The sequence below is a fragment of the Ipomoea nil genome, unplaced genomic scaffold, assembly GCF_001879475.1.
Source record: "Ipomoea nil cultivar Tokyo-kokei standard unplaced genomic scaffold, Asagao_1.1 scaffold1043, whole genome shotgun sequence".
Lineage (NCBI taxonomy): Eukaryota > Viridiplantae > Streptophyta > Magnoliopsida > Solanales > Convolvulaceae > Ipomoea > Ipomoea nil.
Window position 1 is genome coordinate 6788814 of NW_017617471.1, and position 19678 is coordinate 6808491.

The 19678-nt window shown below is 34.2% G+C and overlaps 3 protein-coding genes across 6 annotated transcripts; 1 reads left to right on the plus strand and 2 right to left on the minus strand.

Annotated features, from left to right (window-relative positions):
* Window positions 1-2351: 2351 nt before the first annotated feature.
* On the minus strand, window positions 2352-7189 carry LOC109181514 (myb-related protein B-like). Of its 2 annotated transcripts, none has more exons than XM_019331320.1 (9): window positions 7033-7189; window positions 6435-6614; window positions 5777-5828; window positions 5541-5598; window positions 5335-5429; window positions 5130-5233; window positions 4292-4420; window positions 2965-4009; window positions 2352-2608 (listed from the first exon to the last, which is right to left on the minus strand). In XM_019331320.1, exons 2-8 carry the CDS (start codon window positions 6578-6580, stop codon window positions 2971-2973), a joined length of 1623 nt encoding a protein of 540 aa, XP_019186865.1. In that variant the 5' UTR covers window positions 6581-6614; window positions 7033-7189; the 3' UTR covers window positions 2352-2608; window positions 2965-2970. The 2 variants fall into 2 exon arrangements, with proteins under 2 accessions (XP_019186865.1, XP_019186867.1); XM_019331322.1 differs by lacking the exon at window positions 2352-2608 and adding an exon at window positions 2610-2687 and having other exon boundaries at window positions 2950-4009.
* Window positions 7190-9013: 1824 nt separating this feature from the next.
* LOC109181515 (mitochondrial import inner membrane translocase subunit Tim9) lies at window positions 9014-10997 on the minus strand. Its single transcript, XM_019331323.1, has 2 exons — window positions 10788-10997; window positions 9014-9502 (listed from the first exon to the last, which is right to left on the minus strand). The coding sequence occupies exons 1-2, from the start codon at window positions 10880-10882 to the stop codon at window positions 9316-9318; spliced, it is 282 nt and encodes a 93-aa protein (XP_019186868.1). The 5' UTR covers window positions 10883-10997; the 3' UTR covers window positions 9014-9315.
* Window positions 10998-12888: 1891 nt separating this feature from the next.
* Window positions 12889-17563, plus strand: LOC109181513 (kinesin-like protein KIN-10B). 3 transcript variants are annotated; one of them, XM_019331318.1, is made up of 14 exons: window positions 12889-13114; window positions 13442-13693; window positions 13814-13982; window positions 14539-14932; window positions 15034-15239; window positions 15344-15654; window positions 15735-15798; window positions 16168-16255; window positions 16356-16624; window positions 16705-16751; window positions 16842-16863; window positions 16956-17018; window positions 17110-17148; window positions 17251-17563. In XM_019331318.1, the coding sequence occupies exons 2-14, from the start codon at window positions 13452-13454 to the stop codon at window positions 17293-17295; spliced, it is 1959 nt and encodes a 652-aa protein (XP_019186863.1). In that variant the 5' UTR covers window positions 12889-13114; window positions 13442-13451; the 3' UTR covers window positions 17296-17563. The 3 variants fall into 3 exon arrangements, with proteins under 3 accessions (XP_019186863.1, XP_019186862.1, XP_019186864.1); XM_019331317.1 differs by having other exon boundaries at window positions 13447-13693; XM_019331319.1 differs by having other exon boundaries at window positions 13447-13693; window positions 16168-16246.
* Window positions 17564-19678: the final 2115 nt, after the last annotated feature.

Genomic DNA, 19678 nt, shown 5'->3' on the forward strand with positions numbered 1-19678 from the left:
ATTAGAACCATAAATTTTGCTTTAGCTAACCAAGACTAGGAAAGAGAAGTGATGTACAAGCAAGTTCTAATCCATTTTACATGCAAAACAATTAGGGATGTCAATTTAGCCCGAACCCGATGGGCCAACCCGATAAAAACCGAAACCGAGCTATGGCCCGAACGGGCTAGCCCGATAAAACACATTAGCTCGACGAGCCCGAAATCGATTAGCCCGATACCCGATACGGCTAGCCCGAAATTAAAAGGGCTAGCCCGACAACCCGAACTATTGAAAATTATTTTTTATTATAGAAGTGATGTGAAACCTAGCATACATAAAATAATTATTATAATTAAAAAGAAATAAATAAATAAATACATATATATATATATATATATATATATATATATATATATATATATATATATATATATATATATAATAAGTAAAGTAATGCTACTGTACATTAGCATTACTAATATATATATATATATATATATATATATATATATATATATATATATATATATATATATATATATATATATATATATAACTAAATGCTACTCCCGTTTTGCCCCGCCCCGTTATTATTCCTACTCTAAATATGAGTACTCACTTTCAGTTTTTAATTTTAGTTCAGATTGTTCAACCCGCCCGATTAGCCCGACAACCCGAAGTTTAAGGTTAGGGCCAAACCGAACCCGAGAATAAAATATTAATTAACCGATTAGCCCGACAACCCGACAGGATTAGCCCAAAATCGAATGGGCTGGCCCGATTGACATCCCTAAAAAAATCATAGAACTCAAGTCAAATAATTAGTTGTAGAATTGCAACAACAAAATGACAACATCTAGTGTATGAAGCTGTCCATAATGGAAAATTTTCTATGGACCATGGTCTACACAACTTGTGTGAACCATGAATATAAGGTACATTTTTAATATACTAAAGGTACATTATCTTATAGTATATATAAAATAATGTACCTTTAGTAATAAAATAGTGTACTCTCAAATAATGTACTTTTAATATACAAATAATGTACCTTTTGTATATTAAAAATGTACTTTATATTTATGGTCCACACAATTGTGTGGACCATGGTCAATGCAATAATGATTGGTCCGTAATGTCATAGGCGTCTAAAGGGATCAATACGAGCTGGTCTGCCCCATTAGTCCCGTTTTACCGCAAATTGTAAATTTTGCAAGTTTTACAGGTTGACCCACGAACCCGCAAGTTAAAAAATTTTAGCCCTAACCTGCCTTATGTGGGCTTCGGACTCCCCGGGTCAACTTAAAAAAAAAAAAAAAAAAAGACTTTTAAAAATTATTATAATATTATTCTATAATAATATAATAATTTGATGGAATAAGGGTCAAATGGGCCGTTCAACGGCACACCAAAGTGCAATTAGGTCACTGAATCATACAAATTCATGCAATTCAATATAAAATTACCTGTTTATCTGAAGTGACGGTTATCAATTTTAAAAATTATTTTTAAAATAATTTTAAATAAATTAATTAATTAAAATTTTAAATAAAAAAAAATGGCCGGGGATGATTTCGACATTTCGTCTCCATGGCTGGAGATGAAGGGAACCTTCGCTGCTTCGTCTCCATGACTAGGAGACGAAGGTCTTCATCTTCATGGCCGGAGATGAAGCCGACCGGAGACGAATCGTCTCCGACCGTTCTCTCTTTTTTTTTTTTTTTGTGATTAATTATTTTATTTAAAATTAGTAATTACAAGTCATTTTGGATTCAATTGCATAAGTTTGTATTGTTCAGGGAACTTTTTTTTTTTTTTTGAATGCTACTAGCTCTATTACAATGTAGTATCTGTTCATATACTTTCTCAACCTACTGAAACACAAAGAGCCAATAACGCCTTCACTGAGGCTCGAAATCACAATCTTCCAAATGGAAGTCCAACCCGGATACCATTAGACCACATAATCCTGGTAATTGGAGTACCTATTTGACCCTTATTCCTAATTTAATCTAATATATATACACACACAATATTTTGTAAATTTGATAGTTAAAAATTAAAAGAAATATTTTTACTATAATCGAATCTAAAAAAACGATGGGTACTCAAAAATGGAGCGGAGCACACATTGTTATATACTAGTTCATAAGGGTGAGACAACACAGGAATTAGAAGCATCGTATCTTGATGAAGGAACAACGAAACACACGAGTACATGACAAATTTAAAATTTCTATTAAAATCATTCGCTAATAATAATTACTTTACATTGCAAGTAAATGAAGTAATATGGTCTGACATTTTTCATCAAGAACACGTTTTTTTTTTTTTTCCTAAAATGAATCTTGAATATGTTTTCATTGAACTTTCCTTTAGGAAGCATTATTACCAATTATTAGTCATGAAAAATGATGGGTAAGGACTAAGGAGAATTTCCTAGTGCTGGTAAAAATAACTAACTCACTATGGTATATATAAAAAAAAAAAAAAAAAAAAAAAAAAAAAAAAAAAAAAAAAAAAAAAAATCATTTGGCTAACTGCTAACATCTGGGCAGTGAAGTGTTTTCTGAGTAGTTGAGAAAGCTTCATCCATTGCATCCCAACACAGAATCCATCTCGCATTCTAAACAAAAAGATGACAGTAATAAATATTTCAGTCTAAGAGAATCACTACATCCAGTTTACGCAATAATGCCATTCTATCCTTATTTCAGAAGAATCAAATTGATACATGATTAAAACGTGGTAACAAATTGCTGCTTGAGAGTTGAGACAGCACAACATAGTAGGAAACAAACTCCATTTTCTGTTAGGATATTACCTGTAGATGGGTGGGAAATGTGGGATTCAATGCACAGGGCCACAGCGTTATGTAGGGTTTATTAAAATGTAACGATGTTAAACCGCAAGGCTGTTTACCATGCTTGGACTTATGATAAGAAACGAGAGAAGAGCTGAAGTGTAAAAGAATGAACTTACACTAATCTAGGTGATGGGCATCTTTGTTTTATGAGGCAAATCCTTGGTCGCCTGAGAAATCTGTTTTACAGTTGAATTGCTGGATGTGGTAGTATCATCAGACTCGAATGCAAACTCAAGCTGCTTCTCCACAGACTTCAAGACAGAAGTACGTTTTGATTTTAACCGATATGGAGGAGATGCATTATAAACGTGGGTGCTGTTCAGTCCACTGTTATTATATGAAGAATTCCGAGACGGACTTCCATCTTGCAGATCAGAGTTTTCTGACATGTCAGTCCGTTGCTCCTCAGAAGATGTACGGGGTGTACGGGGATTCTTACCATCTACAACCTTTGATGGTGTGATTAACCGAGCATCAGTTTTTCTCTTCCTTAATATAGAGGGTGTATTTGGGAAGCTTTGGGCAGCAATTTTTAGTATAGACTCGGGGGTTTGTCCATACAAATTGCTCCCTTTACTGCTGGGTGGTGTTAGAAAAGTAGCAGGTGGCAAACTAGGACTTTGCGGAGATTCATGATGTGCCCAGGGGAGATTTTGATGATTTCTCTCCAGCTGAACATAATGTGGGGAATCATAGTACACAGTAATGCATGTAGGGATACCAGAAAACGCCAACTTATGTTGCCCATTTTCATCACTAACTCTGCAGCTCTCGAACTTTAGATCTGTACTAGAAATAGCATGAATTGTATCAATCCGTTGAGGACACACTGATGACTGCACCTCATATCGAGCACTTCCAGAATTACTAGTTGAAGCACCCATGTTCATAACCGTGATTGGTGTCCTGGGTTCTTGGTGAACCTTACCGTCTACTTGGAATATACATATATCTGTTGTTGCTGGTGACTCCAGGCCAGTTGAATCGGATTGTTTCTTTGAGCACTGAAGCCGCTTATTCTTTGTAACTGTTCTACTGATATCTTTACAACTATTTTGGTGGCCATTCTTAGCAGCAGGTGGTAGGTTTCCTGTAGCCAAATAGAAATCCATTTTTTTCTTCAAAGAACTGTTCCAGTGATTCTTTATTGCATTATCAGTCCTGTGCAAAAAGAAGTCATCAATATCGGCAGCGAGGGAGAAAGCAGACTGAAATAAACTATAGAGTAGAAATTTTTCATGTATTATCCATTGAAACTAAACAAATTGATTAGGACTTGTTATCCAGGTTAAAGCTCTAATTGCCAAATCCCAACCATTTATTACTACCATCAGCATTCTACATAGCTGTGTTTAGCTATAGTTTGGATCAAAGGATCAAGATGTCTTTAGACGGTGACATTAAAATTGCCATCACAAAAGAAAGAATGCATAGACTGAATACCTTCCAGGTAGGACCTTTGCTATTTTAGCCCATTTATTCCCATTGACATGATGAGCATTAATGAGTGCTAGCTCCTCCTCTAATGTCCAAGCATCCTTCTTTATATTAGGATTCAAATGATTGTGCCACCTAAAAAAAGTTTTAAGATAAATCATCAAGCTAATGCACATAGAAGAAAAATCTTGGAAGGTTATTTAACAAAAAAAAAAAAAAAAAAAAAAAAAAAAAAAAAAAAAAAAAAAAAAAAAAAAGAAGAAGAAGAAGAAGAAGAAGAGAGGAGTTTTGAAGTAGTAAGCTTAAATACTTAAGTAAAGAAGGTTTTAACGTGATGATGAATCAAAAAAGATACGCAAGTACACAATACAAAAGAAAATACGAGTACAAATTTTAAAATTTAAATCCATTACATCTATGTTATGAAAGCTAACGCTTAAAGACAAAATACATGCTTCCACAAAGATACCCACACAACAAATACAAATTAAATCATGATTGTGTAACAGTTGAGTGTGTTTAAATAAGCAAGTTGTTTCAAACACATAGCAGTTGCAAAAAAAGACACCGGCACAAAAATACAAAACCAAAATGTGGTTATGCAACAACTGAATTATATTTAAATAGATTCAAACACATAGCAGCTTCGTAGGATGAAATTCCTACAATCATAACAAAGATACTTTAGACTTCAAAATGAAAAACTAATAATGATCCATGCCTTAAATGGAAACTAACTAAACAAAAGAGAAAAAACTAAAAAAGAGAACATTCAAAGTGCAGAAAGATACAAAATTCAAGATAATTCTCTTGAATAGGAGATATATGCCATTAATGGCATTACCTCTCTCGGCATTGTTTTCCTATTCGACCAGGCAATGACTTTGCAATGACAGACCATTTTGTAGCCCCATACTCCTCTACAAGTTCAATGATTCTATCATCCTCCTGTAAGAATAACAGCCAAAATTTTGTAGTTACAGATTTGAGAAAACCTCCATTAATGGGGCTGATACCAATGCAAAAATGAAGCAAAAACTAGTATTGACCTCCTGAGTCCAGGGACCTTTTACAAGATCTGGATTTAGAACCTTTTGCCACCGATGCAGGCATTGTACTTCTGATCTACTGGGAAAGAATTCAGCTGAAAGAGATCAAGTATCAAATCACATTCTTATTACATATTAAAGCATAAAACAAAAATGTACACCACAGGCATATATAAGAGAAAATGCAGGCAGCAGATGCAAATTACCTATTTTCTTCCAACACTTCCCATTGTATGCTGCAACAGCCTTCTTTAACATATCATCCTGTAACAAATCATCATGATGTACTTTAAAAAAAATGTAGAATATAATAAAAACAATGCTCTAAATGCATAATTAATGAGAATAAAAGGCTTGAGGTGGAATAAATATTCCTCCAAAAAAATCCAAAGGTAGTTCATTTTTCAGATTATTATATGTTCATTGAAAGAAACATGCTTACCTCCTCAGGAGTCCAGCCACCCTTTGCTCGTCTTATCGGACCACTTGCTCTCCTAAAAATTTGAATTTCATGTAGCAATAGTTAATCATTAAGTTATAACCAAAAGAATAAGTGTCCTTTCTCTATCCATATAAAAAAAAAATACTTAAAAGATCAAATTATTTGACCACACAACCCAATGACATTAATGATACATGCACAAGCATTTCAAATGATAGTGAATCTGAATTGTGAATTCATATAGCTGAATAAATATATAGAGGGAAGAATGGGGCAGCTGAAACTTAGTGGGATAAGGATAGCATTGATCAAGACATATAGCCTAAAATACCATATTGCACTTCATTATAAGCTTTAGGTGGTGATAATACTGTTTTATCATTCGGTTGCTCTTTTATATCAGAGCTCCCCAGATATTCATTCTCAAATTTAGATTCTTTTCTGGGAATCATCTAATTTTAGGTGTTGAATAAAAAATATCTATCACAAGCATGCAACATTGTATGCGCCCCAATATAGTTCAGAGCCTTTGGCAAAGTGCCAAAGAAAAGGTAAATGCATTTTCTTGGTAATTATTATTAGAATAATATAATCCTAATTTACAAGACACAACGAGAAGGCTTCTACTATTCTAAGCATAAAGAGAAGAGGTCAGTACTGATGCGAAGGTGACGACGGCATGGGGCTAGAGATCCCTGGTGACTTGAAGTTAGTACTCCCACTATTCTCAGAAGCTGAAGAACTTGAAGCAGCTGTTGATTGCTTATTCTCCACCCAGCAATCCTCTGTTCTAGCTTGATCCATCTTAGGCTCACACCTCAACTTTCAAAACTCAATACTGAATGAGAAACAATCACCAGTATGAAAACCACAATTCAATAAAAACATCAACTCTTAAACAAATTCCAATTCAACAATAACTAACTGAATCCACCTAAAGCTCTAAAACCCTGACAATAACTAACTTAAACAAACTCCAGCACGTAACCAACATATCAAGCTAAATCCAGATCTCAAGACCTGATCTTCAGATCAAAAATAAATTAACCAAACAAAACCAAACCAATAAAAGAATCCCTAGCCTTCACCTACCAATAAATGCAACAACAAAAACAAAAATCCCCTATCCCGACTAATCAATTGAGGATAGTTTAAATAGCCACAGTTTAACCAACCAAAAAATCAGTAAAATTCACTCTCTGGAAATCAAACAGAGCTCTTTCAACGCAGTTTCAAGAATTCAACGGTAAACTAACCTCAAACGGGAAGGAAAAAAATGGCGGGAATTCAGTTGGAGCTCATCGAACCGAAATCCTCGGAGCACATGAAACCTCAGAGTCTTCTGCGTAAAAATCGAAAAGGAAAACAATTGAGCTTTCGCTTCGAAGAAGAAAAAACCTCGCCCGTTGAATGAGAATAAGAGTAAATCTTAAATATATATTTGTGCGTTAAAAAAGGTTTTGTATGTAACGGATAGCTAAAGGTCACCGACGGTGCCGTCTGTTGTGCCGTTAAGTGTTCGGGTTTGACGATGGGGAGAGCGACTACTAGGAGGTTCCGTAACGACGCCGTTAACAGTTTCACCCAAAAATAATAATAATAAATAAATGAAATATGGTTAAATTGTCGGTCAAGTGCATGGTGTGTAATGCTTCCCGGGCAATTTTAGCCGTTGATTAAAATCAACAATTCGTGTTTGATACGTTTCTAAACTCGAACTCTCTCTTATATTTTTATTAAAAAATAATAATTTATTATTATTATTATTATTATTTATTATTTATTACGGAGTATTTATTACTAACCTAAACTCCAACCAAGTTCTTTTCACAAAAGGTTGAACATTAACACCAAGGACCCCACACTTTGACCCGACAAAATATTTAGAAATATGTAAATCACGATGACTTAATGGCTCACTAAACATGACCAAATATTAAAACGCACAAAAAAATTTATCCACTTTAAACATAATCCCCACATTACTCCTACCGTACTCCAACCAAATTCTAATTAGAAAACACTCTCTCAGTATTTATTGTTAGAACCATACGTTTCTAATTTTCGAAGTTGAGATTTAAGATTTAACTGCTGAAGTGCTGAGATTTGTGCAGTGATTTAAGCGTTGTTTGGAAATACGAAATACGATTTCTGAAAAAAAAAATAGTCTTAAAAAAATTAATTTATTTTCTAGTATTCGACTAGGGTCATAAAATAATTTTTTATTTAGTTAAAAAAAATTAGAATTTATATTTTCGTTATTTAGTTTATTTTTTAAAAAATACAAACATAAATCTATTATAAATATTTCTTATAAAATATTAATTATTTTAGAATTTTAATGATAATAATAATTATTATTATTATTATCTACAACTATAAATTAAAATTTATAATATTTATCAAGATTAATAATAATAAGATGTAAATAAATACTTTTTAAGTTGTAACTTATATTATAAAATAAGGATAAATACATAAATCCACAAATATAATAATTATAAACATTGATACTTTCCCATCAATTAAATTCTTGGGAAAAATATTTGGAAATATATTTGATGGGATAACTTTGCAAGAAAAATTAATTAATATGTTTGGTTTTACTAAGAAACATACAAATTAAATTAACTACAAAATTAAGTAAGATGTTTGGTTTGTTTTAGTTTTCTTATTTAAATCTCCAATATAGCATTACTATATACAAACATTAAAAAGAAAAAATATAATGAAAAAGTGAGAGTTTAATAAATCAGTTGTAAATTAATAAACTATATGCCAAAAAAATCTAGTCTGTAGCATGAATATTCAAAATTCAAAACAATATGTAAGTTGATAAATACAGTTGTTATCCTTCGTAACGGTAGAAGAGACAAATTCATTATATTTTTAAGAGACGTTTAATCTAGCACCAAAAAGAATAAATATGTAACTAAATAAACTTGGTAAATTCTTAGTCACTTGAAAAAAAAAAAAAAAAAATCATACATCCCCAAATTTACTTTGCTTCCTTGATATCATAAAATTAGATTTCCATTGACTCAAACTTTCTTAAATCAAAGATTTCACCAAAACCTAACAAATACAATTCATATTGCAAATATAATTGTAGATAGTATTGACAGTTGGAAGTAGTTCATTGTAATGTATTCATCAATTAATTAACATTGTACATATACTTACATATGTATGTTACTCAAGCACTGCCACATGAGAGCAACAATAAATTCAAAAGTGTAAGGTTTAGGCAAGCTGCATTTATTCATTCATGTTAATACCAAAATCAGAAATACTGCCTTCAAATAATACAGATAATGAAACTGAGGCAAAAAAAAAAAACTTTTCATTCTTTGGCGCCTGCCATATATGGATTTCAAAGAAACAAGACTAGTCTCGAACAATCCAAAATCATTCTCGGGAAAAAATAACCATTTCCTTCCCAATAAATCCAAAATCTATGAGGGAGAAGGCAAAACTCCTATTAAGAGACCATTTTATGCAAACTAGAAATCATTGTCAGAAACTGGAGGATGTATATCTCAATCTTGGGTAGCTGCGCCTTGGTTGAGCTCAGCAAATCTCAGGCCAACACGCATTGAATGCTTCAAGAACTTCTCAGCACAACGGCGCACGCAGGTCTCCTCTTGTTTGTCCAAAGTTTTGCGACGGAACGTATCAACACAATCAGTGAAGCATCTCTCCACCAGGTTGTTGTACATCCGTAAGCTGCAGTATCCACCCAAAAGAAGCATAAAGATCATAATGGTTTCAGTTTTAACTTTTAAGGATGTGTTGAAATTGCAAAAGCTTGCACAGCACATTGTGTACATGGAAAAAACACACTTCAACAGAAAGGCCAAGTCTAGAACAATTTAGTTATTCAAAATGCATCACAGCCACAAAAAGAATATCAGGAAGTGGATAAAATTCAGATGTACCAGTTTCATAATATCAATTAGTATAACTGTATAAGTAATGCAAAATAGAAAACCACAACAAAAGGACTCAACAGATGTTCTTCAACTTATAAAACAACCAGATAAGTCATTTTTTAAAGTACAAGTAGGTTTCATCACCCTTACACAAGAATCAAAAGATCCCTTGCTTGGTAATCCAGACTTATAAACCTCCTAGCTTCTTTCACATCATGCACACGAATTTGATCATTTGCAAAAATAAATACTGTCATTTAGAGTTCAATACAAACCATTAAGTTGAAGACCGACAAAATGTGCTCATTTCTTCACCTTCAATATTGTAAGCCAAGCTTACTCATTGGCCAATCACCCAAGCATTACCCTTAATTATAAAACAGATTTTATTCTACAACTACAAATGCAACTTGTGCAAAATATACAATATGACAGAATTTTAAGATGTACAGAACAGAATTTACATAAAGCACTTTGATAACTACCCTTTCTTGTCCCCAAGTGAGTCCAGCATGACATAACAAGTATGCCTTATAAAATTGAGTAGAGAATTCATTCAGCAAGACTTAATATTATATATCTCCATTATGCAATAAGTAAAGAACTCTTGGAGCATGAAGTTTCTGAGTTGAGATTAATGCTTGGTGACAAACAAGAATTAGCAGATAGCTGCTAACCTGATTTATTCATTCCTTTCAATACAATTGGTAACACGGCACAAAAATCTGTTTAAGCAACTAAGACTAGAATAATTCCTCTTATCAGCCTATGAAATTGTACCCAACTGACGGCTAATCTGAATTGCATCTTAAATTTTCCCAACCGATCAATCCAGGCTGAAAATTTATGCGGCCAACTCAAAAGGTGTGATAAAATTTACACATCTAATAAATCACCATTGTTAAAATGCCATTTACATTACTATCGCTCATATCAGTACGAAATCCCCATTAGTGAAAGTAAACAACAGTTATAGCCAAAATAAAAAATAAAAAATCAAGAACATGACGAACTACTCGTATGCCATGAAATTAATAAGCAAATCGACACATACACACATACAGAGAAAGAGAAAGAACCTGTCACGGATTTGGAGTTGGTCAATCATGGTGGCCATACGCATCTTATCTTCCTCGGGAAGATTGTCCATGTCGCCAATCATGCTCTTGTCCATCCTGCTTGATCGCTTCTCGGATTCACTGCTAGGGTTTTAGAAGAGAAGACGGGAAGACCAAAGTTTGTTTTGCTTTCTTGCACTGAGGAGGAAGGCATCTAAAACCAAAAACCCTAACGATTTTACGGAGCGGTCAAGTTCTCTCGGACTTATTTTGCTAGTAGGTCCTTAGTCTTCAAGAAATTGCTTTCATTTCCTTTATTAATTAACTACGGAGTACTACACTACTACATAAGGTTTGTTTATCACTCGATCCCCTCGTGGCCTCATTATTTAGCCTCTTTAATCCTCAAATACAATTTATAATTGGCAGAAGTGTCAAAAGACTTATTTACTAGTGCGAAGTGCTTAATTTTTACCACGAATTAAATTAAAGTCTAATCAATTACACTTATTAATTAAATTTGTTCGATTAACTTTTTTTGCAGGTTGCTAACCGATTGCCTATTTAATTATTTAAATTAGAAAAAATCAGCCACCGACTATCCGGCGATGACAGCCGGTGGCTGCCTATTTCACTGACAGCCGGACATCCATGGCTATTTGGGGACGGCCATGGCGGTCCATTGCCGTTTAGAACGAGGGCGGTGGCCATCCGCCGCCCTCATTCCAGGCCGTTTGAGGTCCAGATCTGGACCTCATGTTTGACAGACGTGGCTATCCGGCTGTCCTCGCCGGATTGACTGCTGGTGGCTGAATTTTTATTTTTTATTTTTAATAATTGAATAGGCAATCGGTTAGCAACCTACAAAAAAAGTTTATCGAACAAATTTAGCTGATAAGTGTGGCTAATTAGACTTTAATTTAGTTCGTGGTGGAAATTGAGCACTTCCCAGTAGTAGATGAGCCTATTTGACACTTATGTCTTTATAATTTTAATGAGTGAAGGTCAAATAGATCATCGGACTATACACAAAAATGCAATTAAGCCATTAAACTTACAAAAAAAAATGTAATTGAGCCTTTGAGCAAAGCAAAATGATGTAATTGAGCCAAAAATGACCTAATTACTTGTTAGCTTACTGGTGTGGAGTTTATCATATTAAAATAATAATTTTTTAAAAAATTTTAATAATTTCAAATAACAAAAAGTAACAAAAAAAAAAACAAAAAAAAAACAAAACAAAAACAAAAACAAGTTTTCCGCTTCATCTCTATGCCGGGGACGAAGAAAACCTTCTTCGTCTCCATGCGAGAGACGAAAAGAACTTTCTTCGTCTCCGGCCAGGGACGAAGACTCTTCGTCCCCGGTCAGAGGTTCTTCGTCTCCAAGTTGCCGGATACGAAGAACCATTTTTCGTCTCCGGCAACCTGGAGACGAAGCGGCATTTTTTTTTAAATTTATTTTGTTATTTGAAAGTATTAAAATAACAAAATTAAATATTAGTAAAAAGTTGTGTGAGTCCGCCTCACGAATCCTTGTATGTGAGACAGATCGGGTCAATGTGAAATGTAATACTTGTACTAACAAATGTAATACTAAATCATGAATAAAATGTTTATTACTTATATGAGAAAATATAATACTTTTACATTTTAATGTAAAAGTATTATATTTTTTTTATTAAAAGTATTACATTTTCCTTTATAAGTGCAACATTACTTAGAAGGGACAATAAAATATTTTGATAAAAAAAGTAATATTTGTATATCAAAATATAAAAGTATTACACTTGTCTTCAATATTATGTTGTCCTTATAAGTAATGAATATTTTATTTATAATTTAGTATTATATTTACCCGTATGAGTATTACATTTACCTATTGATCTGACCTGTTTTATGAATTATTCGTGAGACCGTCTTATACAAGTGTGATTCAGAAAAATACAGAATTGATTGTTAAGCCCGTGGACAAACAATAATTTACAAATAAGTTGTACTACATATACTTTCAAATTTTACTATAAATGTGTCTATATCAAAATTTGAAATGTAAAAGTAAAAATTGAAAGTATAGGATGTAGATATATTATTTTCCTTTCAAAAAATTTTCTCCAACAATGTCCATGGTGGCCCAGGCGTCTTTAATTCAAACCGTAACCGCATTTCGAAAATTTGAATTCATCTCTCCGCAGCTCGCAACCCCTGTTGTTTAACGGTCTCTCTCCCTACTCCATCTCCGAACCTTAAGTCACTGTGTCTGCGTCTGAAGCGAAATCGATCCTCACCGGACAAGCTATTTCGACTACAGAAATTTCATTTCGGATTCCTCAGCTTGAACTACACAAGGTAAAAATAAAATAAAATAAAATCTGCTTTGTTTTTCTCTTCTGTGTTGATGTACGTTGCTCTTTCTCCCTCGATCGCTGGGAAGTTTTGTTTATTACATAGCCAAGTGATGAAAATTTTGATTCTGAAAGTTCATCGAATTGATCAGAATTTTAGGTTGATTTCATTCCTTCCTTCCTATTTCTCTTAATTTGACTAGTAAATGTTTGTATTAATTTCAAACTTGAGTATATGACAAAGGTTTAGCTGATTGTATGAACATGCTGTGTTTTAAAATTTAATATTAGGATTTCAGGAAGTTAAGCTGACAGGTACGCTGTTTCTGGGTATAGATATAATGGCGGCAGATATGGCTAGCCTTAAGGCATCCCAAACGGAGAACATTTCGACTCCGGAAAGACTCCAAACCTCACAATCTTGCTTAATATCTAAGGTGAAAGTCATTGTAAGAGTTCGCCCCTTTCTTCCTCAAGAAATCTCGGCCAGAAATGGGAACTCAGTCTCTTGCGCATCGGTACTTCACTCTGATTCTGAAACTTCCGATGAAGTCACCGTTCATCTCAAAGATTATGAAACTAGGTACTTTGTTTTGGTCTTTGGGGGCAATTAAATTGTTACTAAAATAGCAAAATGTCTACTTAAGAGTACTTGTAAATTTCTGATTTATGGTCTCATGTCTTTTGCTTGCTTATTGCCTAGCCGAAAGGAATTTTACAAGTTGGATGGTTTTTATGGGCATGATGACAACAATGTCGGTCAAATTTTTCACAAGGAAGTTAGCCATTTGATCCCAGGGGTGTTCCGTGGCTACAATGCAACCGTATTTGCATATGGGGCAACTGGGAGTGGAAAAACTTACACCATGCAGGTATCATTTTCATTGCTTCTGTAAACTCAAATTTCCTTCATTTCCATTAGTGAAACTGTATTGAAGTAGAATATGCATTGGCAACTGAAAATATTTGAGAATAAAGCTAAATAAACGCAGCTTTAAAAATTTATGAATGCATGAGAGGTCTTATTGAGCAAACATGTTCAGAACTCAACTAGAAATTGGCTTACCATTCTGCAGAATAAAAGACTCCCCTTGAAGTTGTTTATGAAATTTCATCTTGTCTGTGCTCTATGTATTTGTCACTCCATAGTGCCCACAAAGAAGCATAGCAAGTATCAAACCTGTGAACAGGGACATTCCTTATTCTTTTAAGTTGGGTACCTTAGCATGTAAAATGACATTTTTTTAATACATAGTCACTTATGCTTCAGTTTCAGAGCATTACTTATTCTTTTTGAGTTGGGTTCCTTAGATGTAGAATGGCATTTTAAAAATACATATTCTCGTGCACTTTAGTTTCTTTTTGCCCTTCTCAAATATACATGAAAGCTTACAGCAAAAATAAACGATTCTTGATTTTCTTGTACAGGGAAGTGCTGAGATACCTGGTCTAATGCCACTTGCAATGTCATCCATCCTTTCAATTTGTCAAAGCACTGGAAGTACTGTGGCCATCTCTTACTATGAGATTTATATGGATAAATGCTATGATTTGCTAGAACTGAAAAATAAGGAAGTTGCTATATTGGATGATAAAGATGGGCAGATTCATCTGAAGGGACTTGCACAAGTTGGAGTTAACTCAATGTCAGGCTTTCATGAGATTTTCTCTGCTGCAATTCAGAGAAGAAAAGTTGCCCAGACAAGTCTTAATGATCTCTCTAGTCGGAGCCATGGCGTGCTTGTCATATCTGTTTCCACACCTTGTCATGAAACCTCAGGGAATGTTATCACTGGGAAGCTGAATCTCATTGATTTAGCAGGTACTTCAGATGATTAACATTGGTAGACATGACTGGATGCATACAATGTTTTTATGTACAAGATTACTGATGTATTCTGTACTTTTATCTGGTCTAATTAGGAAATGAAGACAACAGGAGGACTTGCAATGAAGGAATTCGTCTCCAGGAGAGTGCCAAGATCAACCAGTCCCTTTTTGCATTGTCAAATGTGATCTACGCATTGAATAACAACCAATTGCGAGTACCTTATAGGGAAAGCAAATTGACACGTGTACTGCAGGATTCCCTTGGAGGAACAAGCCGTGCTTTGATGATTGCTTGTTTGGTAAGTAGTTCTCATCTTGTAATTTTATCACTGTTCTGAATATGAGAATATGAAACTGAAACTTTCACTAAATTTAGTAAATTTGTTCCTTTATCACCATCTAGAACCCTGGAGAGTACCAGGAATCTGTTCATACAGTCAGTTTAGCAGCGAGGTCAAGGCACATTTCTAACTTTTTATCATCAGCTAAAAAAGAAAATACTCCAAAAGTTAAAGTTGACATGGAAGCAAAGCTTCGTGCTTGGCTGGAATCTAAAGGCAAGACAAAAAGCACACAAAGGCCAAAGGTGGTTTCTTCTCCATTTACTAGTAAAACTCCAAGTTCACTGTGCTCAGTCAAAAAAGTTAATATGTGTCCAAGTTCAGTTAAAGCAAAATTGTTTAGCAACCAAGGTGCTTCAGGTTTAAAGCAGAGGTAAGGGATGCATGCATTAACTGGGTTACCCACCTTAAGGTTTCTACTGCTATCACTATTTAATTCATTTCATTTTGCAGGGCTCCCGATGTTCCTTTTAGAAGCTTATTCGGTAGTAGACATGATTTTATCTCTGTTCTAGAGGTGAGCTGAAACATTTTTTAGCATTCATGGTTATTTTCCCACATATGGGTAATTTTTTATGATGTTATTTTTACAAAGATCCTTATGATGTATCAAATAACAGAAGGGTTCACAAATTCTAATGTAGACAATACTATATGTTGCTATGTACACGGGCATCTTTTGAGTGAAATTCTTTGATTGTTAAGAGATGCACTTCAGAGTTCAGATTCTCCTGTTGTTTTACTATGCATTAGTGATGATACACTGACATTTAGTAGTTTATTTAACGGTCCTTTTATTTGTTCAAAGTGCAAATTTTCCCCATTTAAGCTGGTTCCACACTTAAAAAAACAAAGCTGAAGAAACTTTGGATGTTTGCATTTGCAGGCACTAGACCATGTTAATGGTACAAATTTGGAAACAAAGCTTGAGGTTTCAGAAGAAAGAGACAAAGAGTCTAATAATTGTAAATCTGATGCCATTCTGCTGCATGATTAAATTTATTTAGTTTGATTCATTTTTCCCCAAATCAAGTGTATTATATAATATATACACAAATTCTGAATATTGTGTAGATAATCAAGTGGTAAGGGAGGAGAAAAATGCAAATGTTGAATCTGTCAACCCTGTAAGATCATCACCCGCTACTAAGAAAACTAATGCATTTCAAAGTCCACCCAGGAAAGCCCTTTCTCCAATTATCACCAACATAAACATTGAGAATGTTTCAGAAAAGGAGAAGAGACATATATTCCTGTCTGATCCAGATAACATTGCTGATAATACATTTCAAGTGCTAGGAACACCACTTGATAAACTTCATACGAGGAGTTCCAATCTGAAGGTATACAGCCAAGCTTATTTTCATGAACCCGTTGTTGTTGCTCCATTTGGTTCTGATTCCCGATGTGTATCAATATGCAGAGCTCTCTTGCCCAGGAATATATTGAATTTCTGAACGCAGCCAACAGGTAAGTAGTTTGTCAGCTGTTTTTTTTTTTTTTTCCTGCCTTCATTCGTGCTTAGAGACATTACATTTTTTTTTTCTTACTTTTTGGCAGGGAGGAACTGCTGGAGATAAGGGTAAGCAATGGATCAATTATAATAACGGTCACAATTGTCTTGTCAATAAGTTGATTTCCAATTTTGTTTTTTTGTTTTTTGTTATTACACAGGGTATAGGACAGAAACTTGCTGACTACATTATTGAACTAAGGGAGGAAAGCCCCTTGAAATCGGTAAGACCCTCTTCCAAAGCAAATACACTGTTTTGAACTCTTCTAAGCACCCTGATCCGTGCTGAAATTATAGCGTTATGTTCTCTTGCAGCTTAATGATTTAGAGAAGTTGGGCCTTTCGTCAAAACAGGTAAGTTTGTTAACTTGCTATCAACATTCAGCTCTGCATATCTTGATCGCGGCCATGAAATGATACTTGATCTTACATGGATCATGTCTGTGTAACTTGCAGGTGCAAAACCTGTTTGGTAAAGCTGCGAAGATCTTATTTGAATAGACCTGTGTACCAACACCTTGTTGTGTCGTAATGATCTAGGATTATTTGTATCATATCAGTTGGGCTAATACTCATATCTGCTGAGTGCTTGGCCAATTTGTGTCTGTATGACTGAAATGTATGTTAATTGAATGAGGTGTGAGGAAACTAGGAAACACAGTAATCTAACTAATGTAGCATTGTTGGCTTGTGTGTGCAGCCATTGGATAATTGTTTGATTTGTTTCTGATAAACCTGTGCTATAGAAGTCTTTGTAGTTTGTACTTTATTTTATTTCTTCATGTATTTTAAGTGATCCAACTAGGAAATATTAGAAAATGCTTGTTTAGTATGCAATATTTTATTTGGATTGGAATCGAGTTATAAATTTATTAAATTGAAAATTTGTTAACTTTGTTTAAAGAGAAAACTGAATAATTTTGCAAGCTTGGTCCAATTGTAGAGGATTTACTTGGTTGTGCCAAGCAACAATGGTGAACCATTATGCCATGTGCTATCTAAGAGCAGCATCCAAAATCTAGCTAATATCTTGAACGACTTTGCAACAGAACTTGAGTTGAACTTTACTAATTATGTACGAAATTTCATGCCCACAAATGTCATGCTATTATCAATTGTGAATCTAAAATTTAAATTTCACTTTGAATGAATTGAGTGGTACAAACTTTGTAGTGTTAGGATGGATACGGTTTACAACACTAAATTACAATAACAACTTGCACTGAAAATATTGAGAATATTTCTAATGTAAGATTTAAAATAAACATACACAGAATAAGACAATTTGAAGAAGAATTTTTTGTATTGACAAAATGATATGACAATAGGAATTACAAATATAACTCTATATTTTTACTCCATGTATTTTGCTATGTTAAGAATGGATCGAATAGGATGATCTAAATGAATGAAGAGATGTTGCCTATTTATAGAACCCATGTGCCTAGAGATTTCCAAGCTAGCAACTCATGTGCCTAAGATTTCCAAGCATTTAATGCAACATTAAATGCAATTATTCTCCAGCAAGAAAAAACTTTAGCCCAAGCTTTTCCCTTTACACAAACCTCTACCCAAGGTTTTCCCTTGCCCAAGCATTTCCCTTTCTCAAACCTATGCCCAAGCAAACCTCATCCCAAGCATTTACTCCTCCAAACCTTAGCCCAAGGTTTTGCTACTCTAAACCTAGGGATGACAATTTCAATCCGTCCCGCGGATATCTACCCCACGTGTGTCGGGTATTTTTGGGTGGTAGTGTGTGATGGGTTGGGTGTGGGTTTTAAAAAAGTAAACTCACGGTGAGTTGAGTTGGATTCGGGTTCTATGTACAAAACCCGCCTAGGACCCCACCCGACCCATAATGTAGTTATTTATAATAGTTTCTATAACTTTATGTAAATTTTTACTATTTTTATATTTAAACTATTAAATTTATTTTTAAAAATTAACAATTTAGTTATTATATTTAAATATTTATATTGTTTTATGTTTTCGTATAATTAATAAATTTTATTATTTTATTATGTGTAAGTAATTTAAATATTACTCCGTATTATTTTTTAAATAATAAGATTATAAGTGGTGGGTACCCGTAGTGGGCACCCACACCTGAAGGGGGTGGGGGTGAGTTTTGAAAAAGTCTATCCGATGCGGGTTGGGGGTGAGGGTGAATGGAGAAAATATAAGGTGGGTCGGGTGATGGATGCCAGCCCTCCCCGACCCACACCCGAACCACTGTCATCCCTATCTAAACCTCTTCCCATTTCCACATTTTAACTTTATTATTTACATGTAGCTTTGTAAAATAAGAAAAAAAATCAAATTCGACCTATTTTTAACATATCTTAACATTACATATCAATGTTTATGTCCCTTCCGTTCGAGTCTCTTTCCATACTTTCCCAAGTTTCATAATATGTTGAAGCATTGATGTCATTGTCACTCAAGTAAAGTTATCTCTAACACCACCGTCTTCCCAAACTAACAAACATACAAAATACTGGTAATCAAACATCAGTATTAGTAATCATTTCAATTTCACCTTACTACTAAACATACAAAATACTTTCACCAAAATCTATTACCATTACCGATACCAAGTATTTGATTCTCATTCCAATTCCAATTCCTCTGTGCGAACCAAACACGCCCTTAGATGGTAAATAGTAAGTTACAATTCACAAATTAGTATTTACAATTCACAAATTAGTATTCCAAAAGGCTGAACCCCAACCCTAAGGGGCCCCCGACAGAGCGGTGGGAGGTTGTAAATCATGGTGACTCAACTGAGGTGGGAGGTTGTAAATCATGGTGACTCAACTGAACATTAAGGGCCCCCCCGACAGAGCGGTGGGAGGTTGTAAATCATGGTGACTCAACTAAACAT

Excerpts from the sequence above, each read along its gene's own strand:
- LOC109181513 (XM_019331318.1), top strand. The coding sequence starts at position 13,452 with ATGGCGGCAGATATGGCTAGCCTTAAGGCATCCCAAACGGAGAACATT. Across the intron at positions 13,983-14,538 it reads GAAAAACTTACACCATGCAG|GGAAGTGCTGAGATACCTGG; the intron begins GTATCATTTTCA and ends TTTCTTGTACAG. Across the intron at positions 15,655-15,734 it reads GCTTCAGGTTTAAAGCAGAG|GGCTCCCGATGTTCCTTTTA; the intron begins GTAAGGGATGCA and ends TTCATTTTGCAG.
- LOC109181515 (XM_019331323.1), bottom strand. The coding sequence starts at position 10,882 with ATGGACAAGAGCATGATTGGCGACATGGACAATCTTCCCGAGGAAGAT. Across the intron at positions 9,503-10,787 it reads CAACTCCAAATCCGTGACAG|CTTACGGATGTACAACAACC; the intron begins GTTCTTTCTCTT and ends TGGATACTGCAG.
- LOC109181514 (XM_019331320.1), bottom strand. The coding sequence starts at position 6,580 with ATGGATCAAGCTAGAACAGAGGATTGCTGGGTGGAGAATAAGCAATCA. Across the intron at positions 5,829-6,434 it reads CCGTCGTCACCTTCGCATCA|GAGAGCAAGTGGTCCGATAA; the intron begins GTACTGACCTCT and ends TCAAATTTTTAG. Across the intron at positions 5,430-5,540 it reads GAAGTGTTGGAAGAAAATAG|CTGAATTCTTTCCCAGTAGA; the intron begins GTAATTTGCATC and ends GATCTCTTTCAG.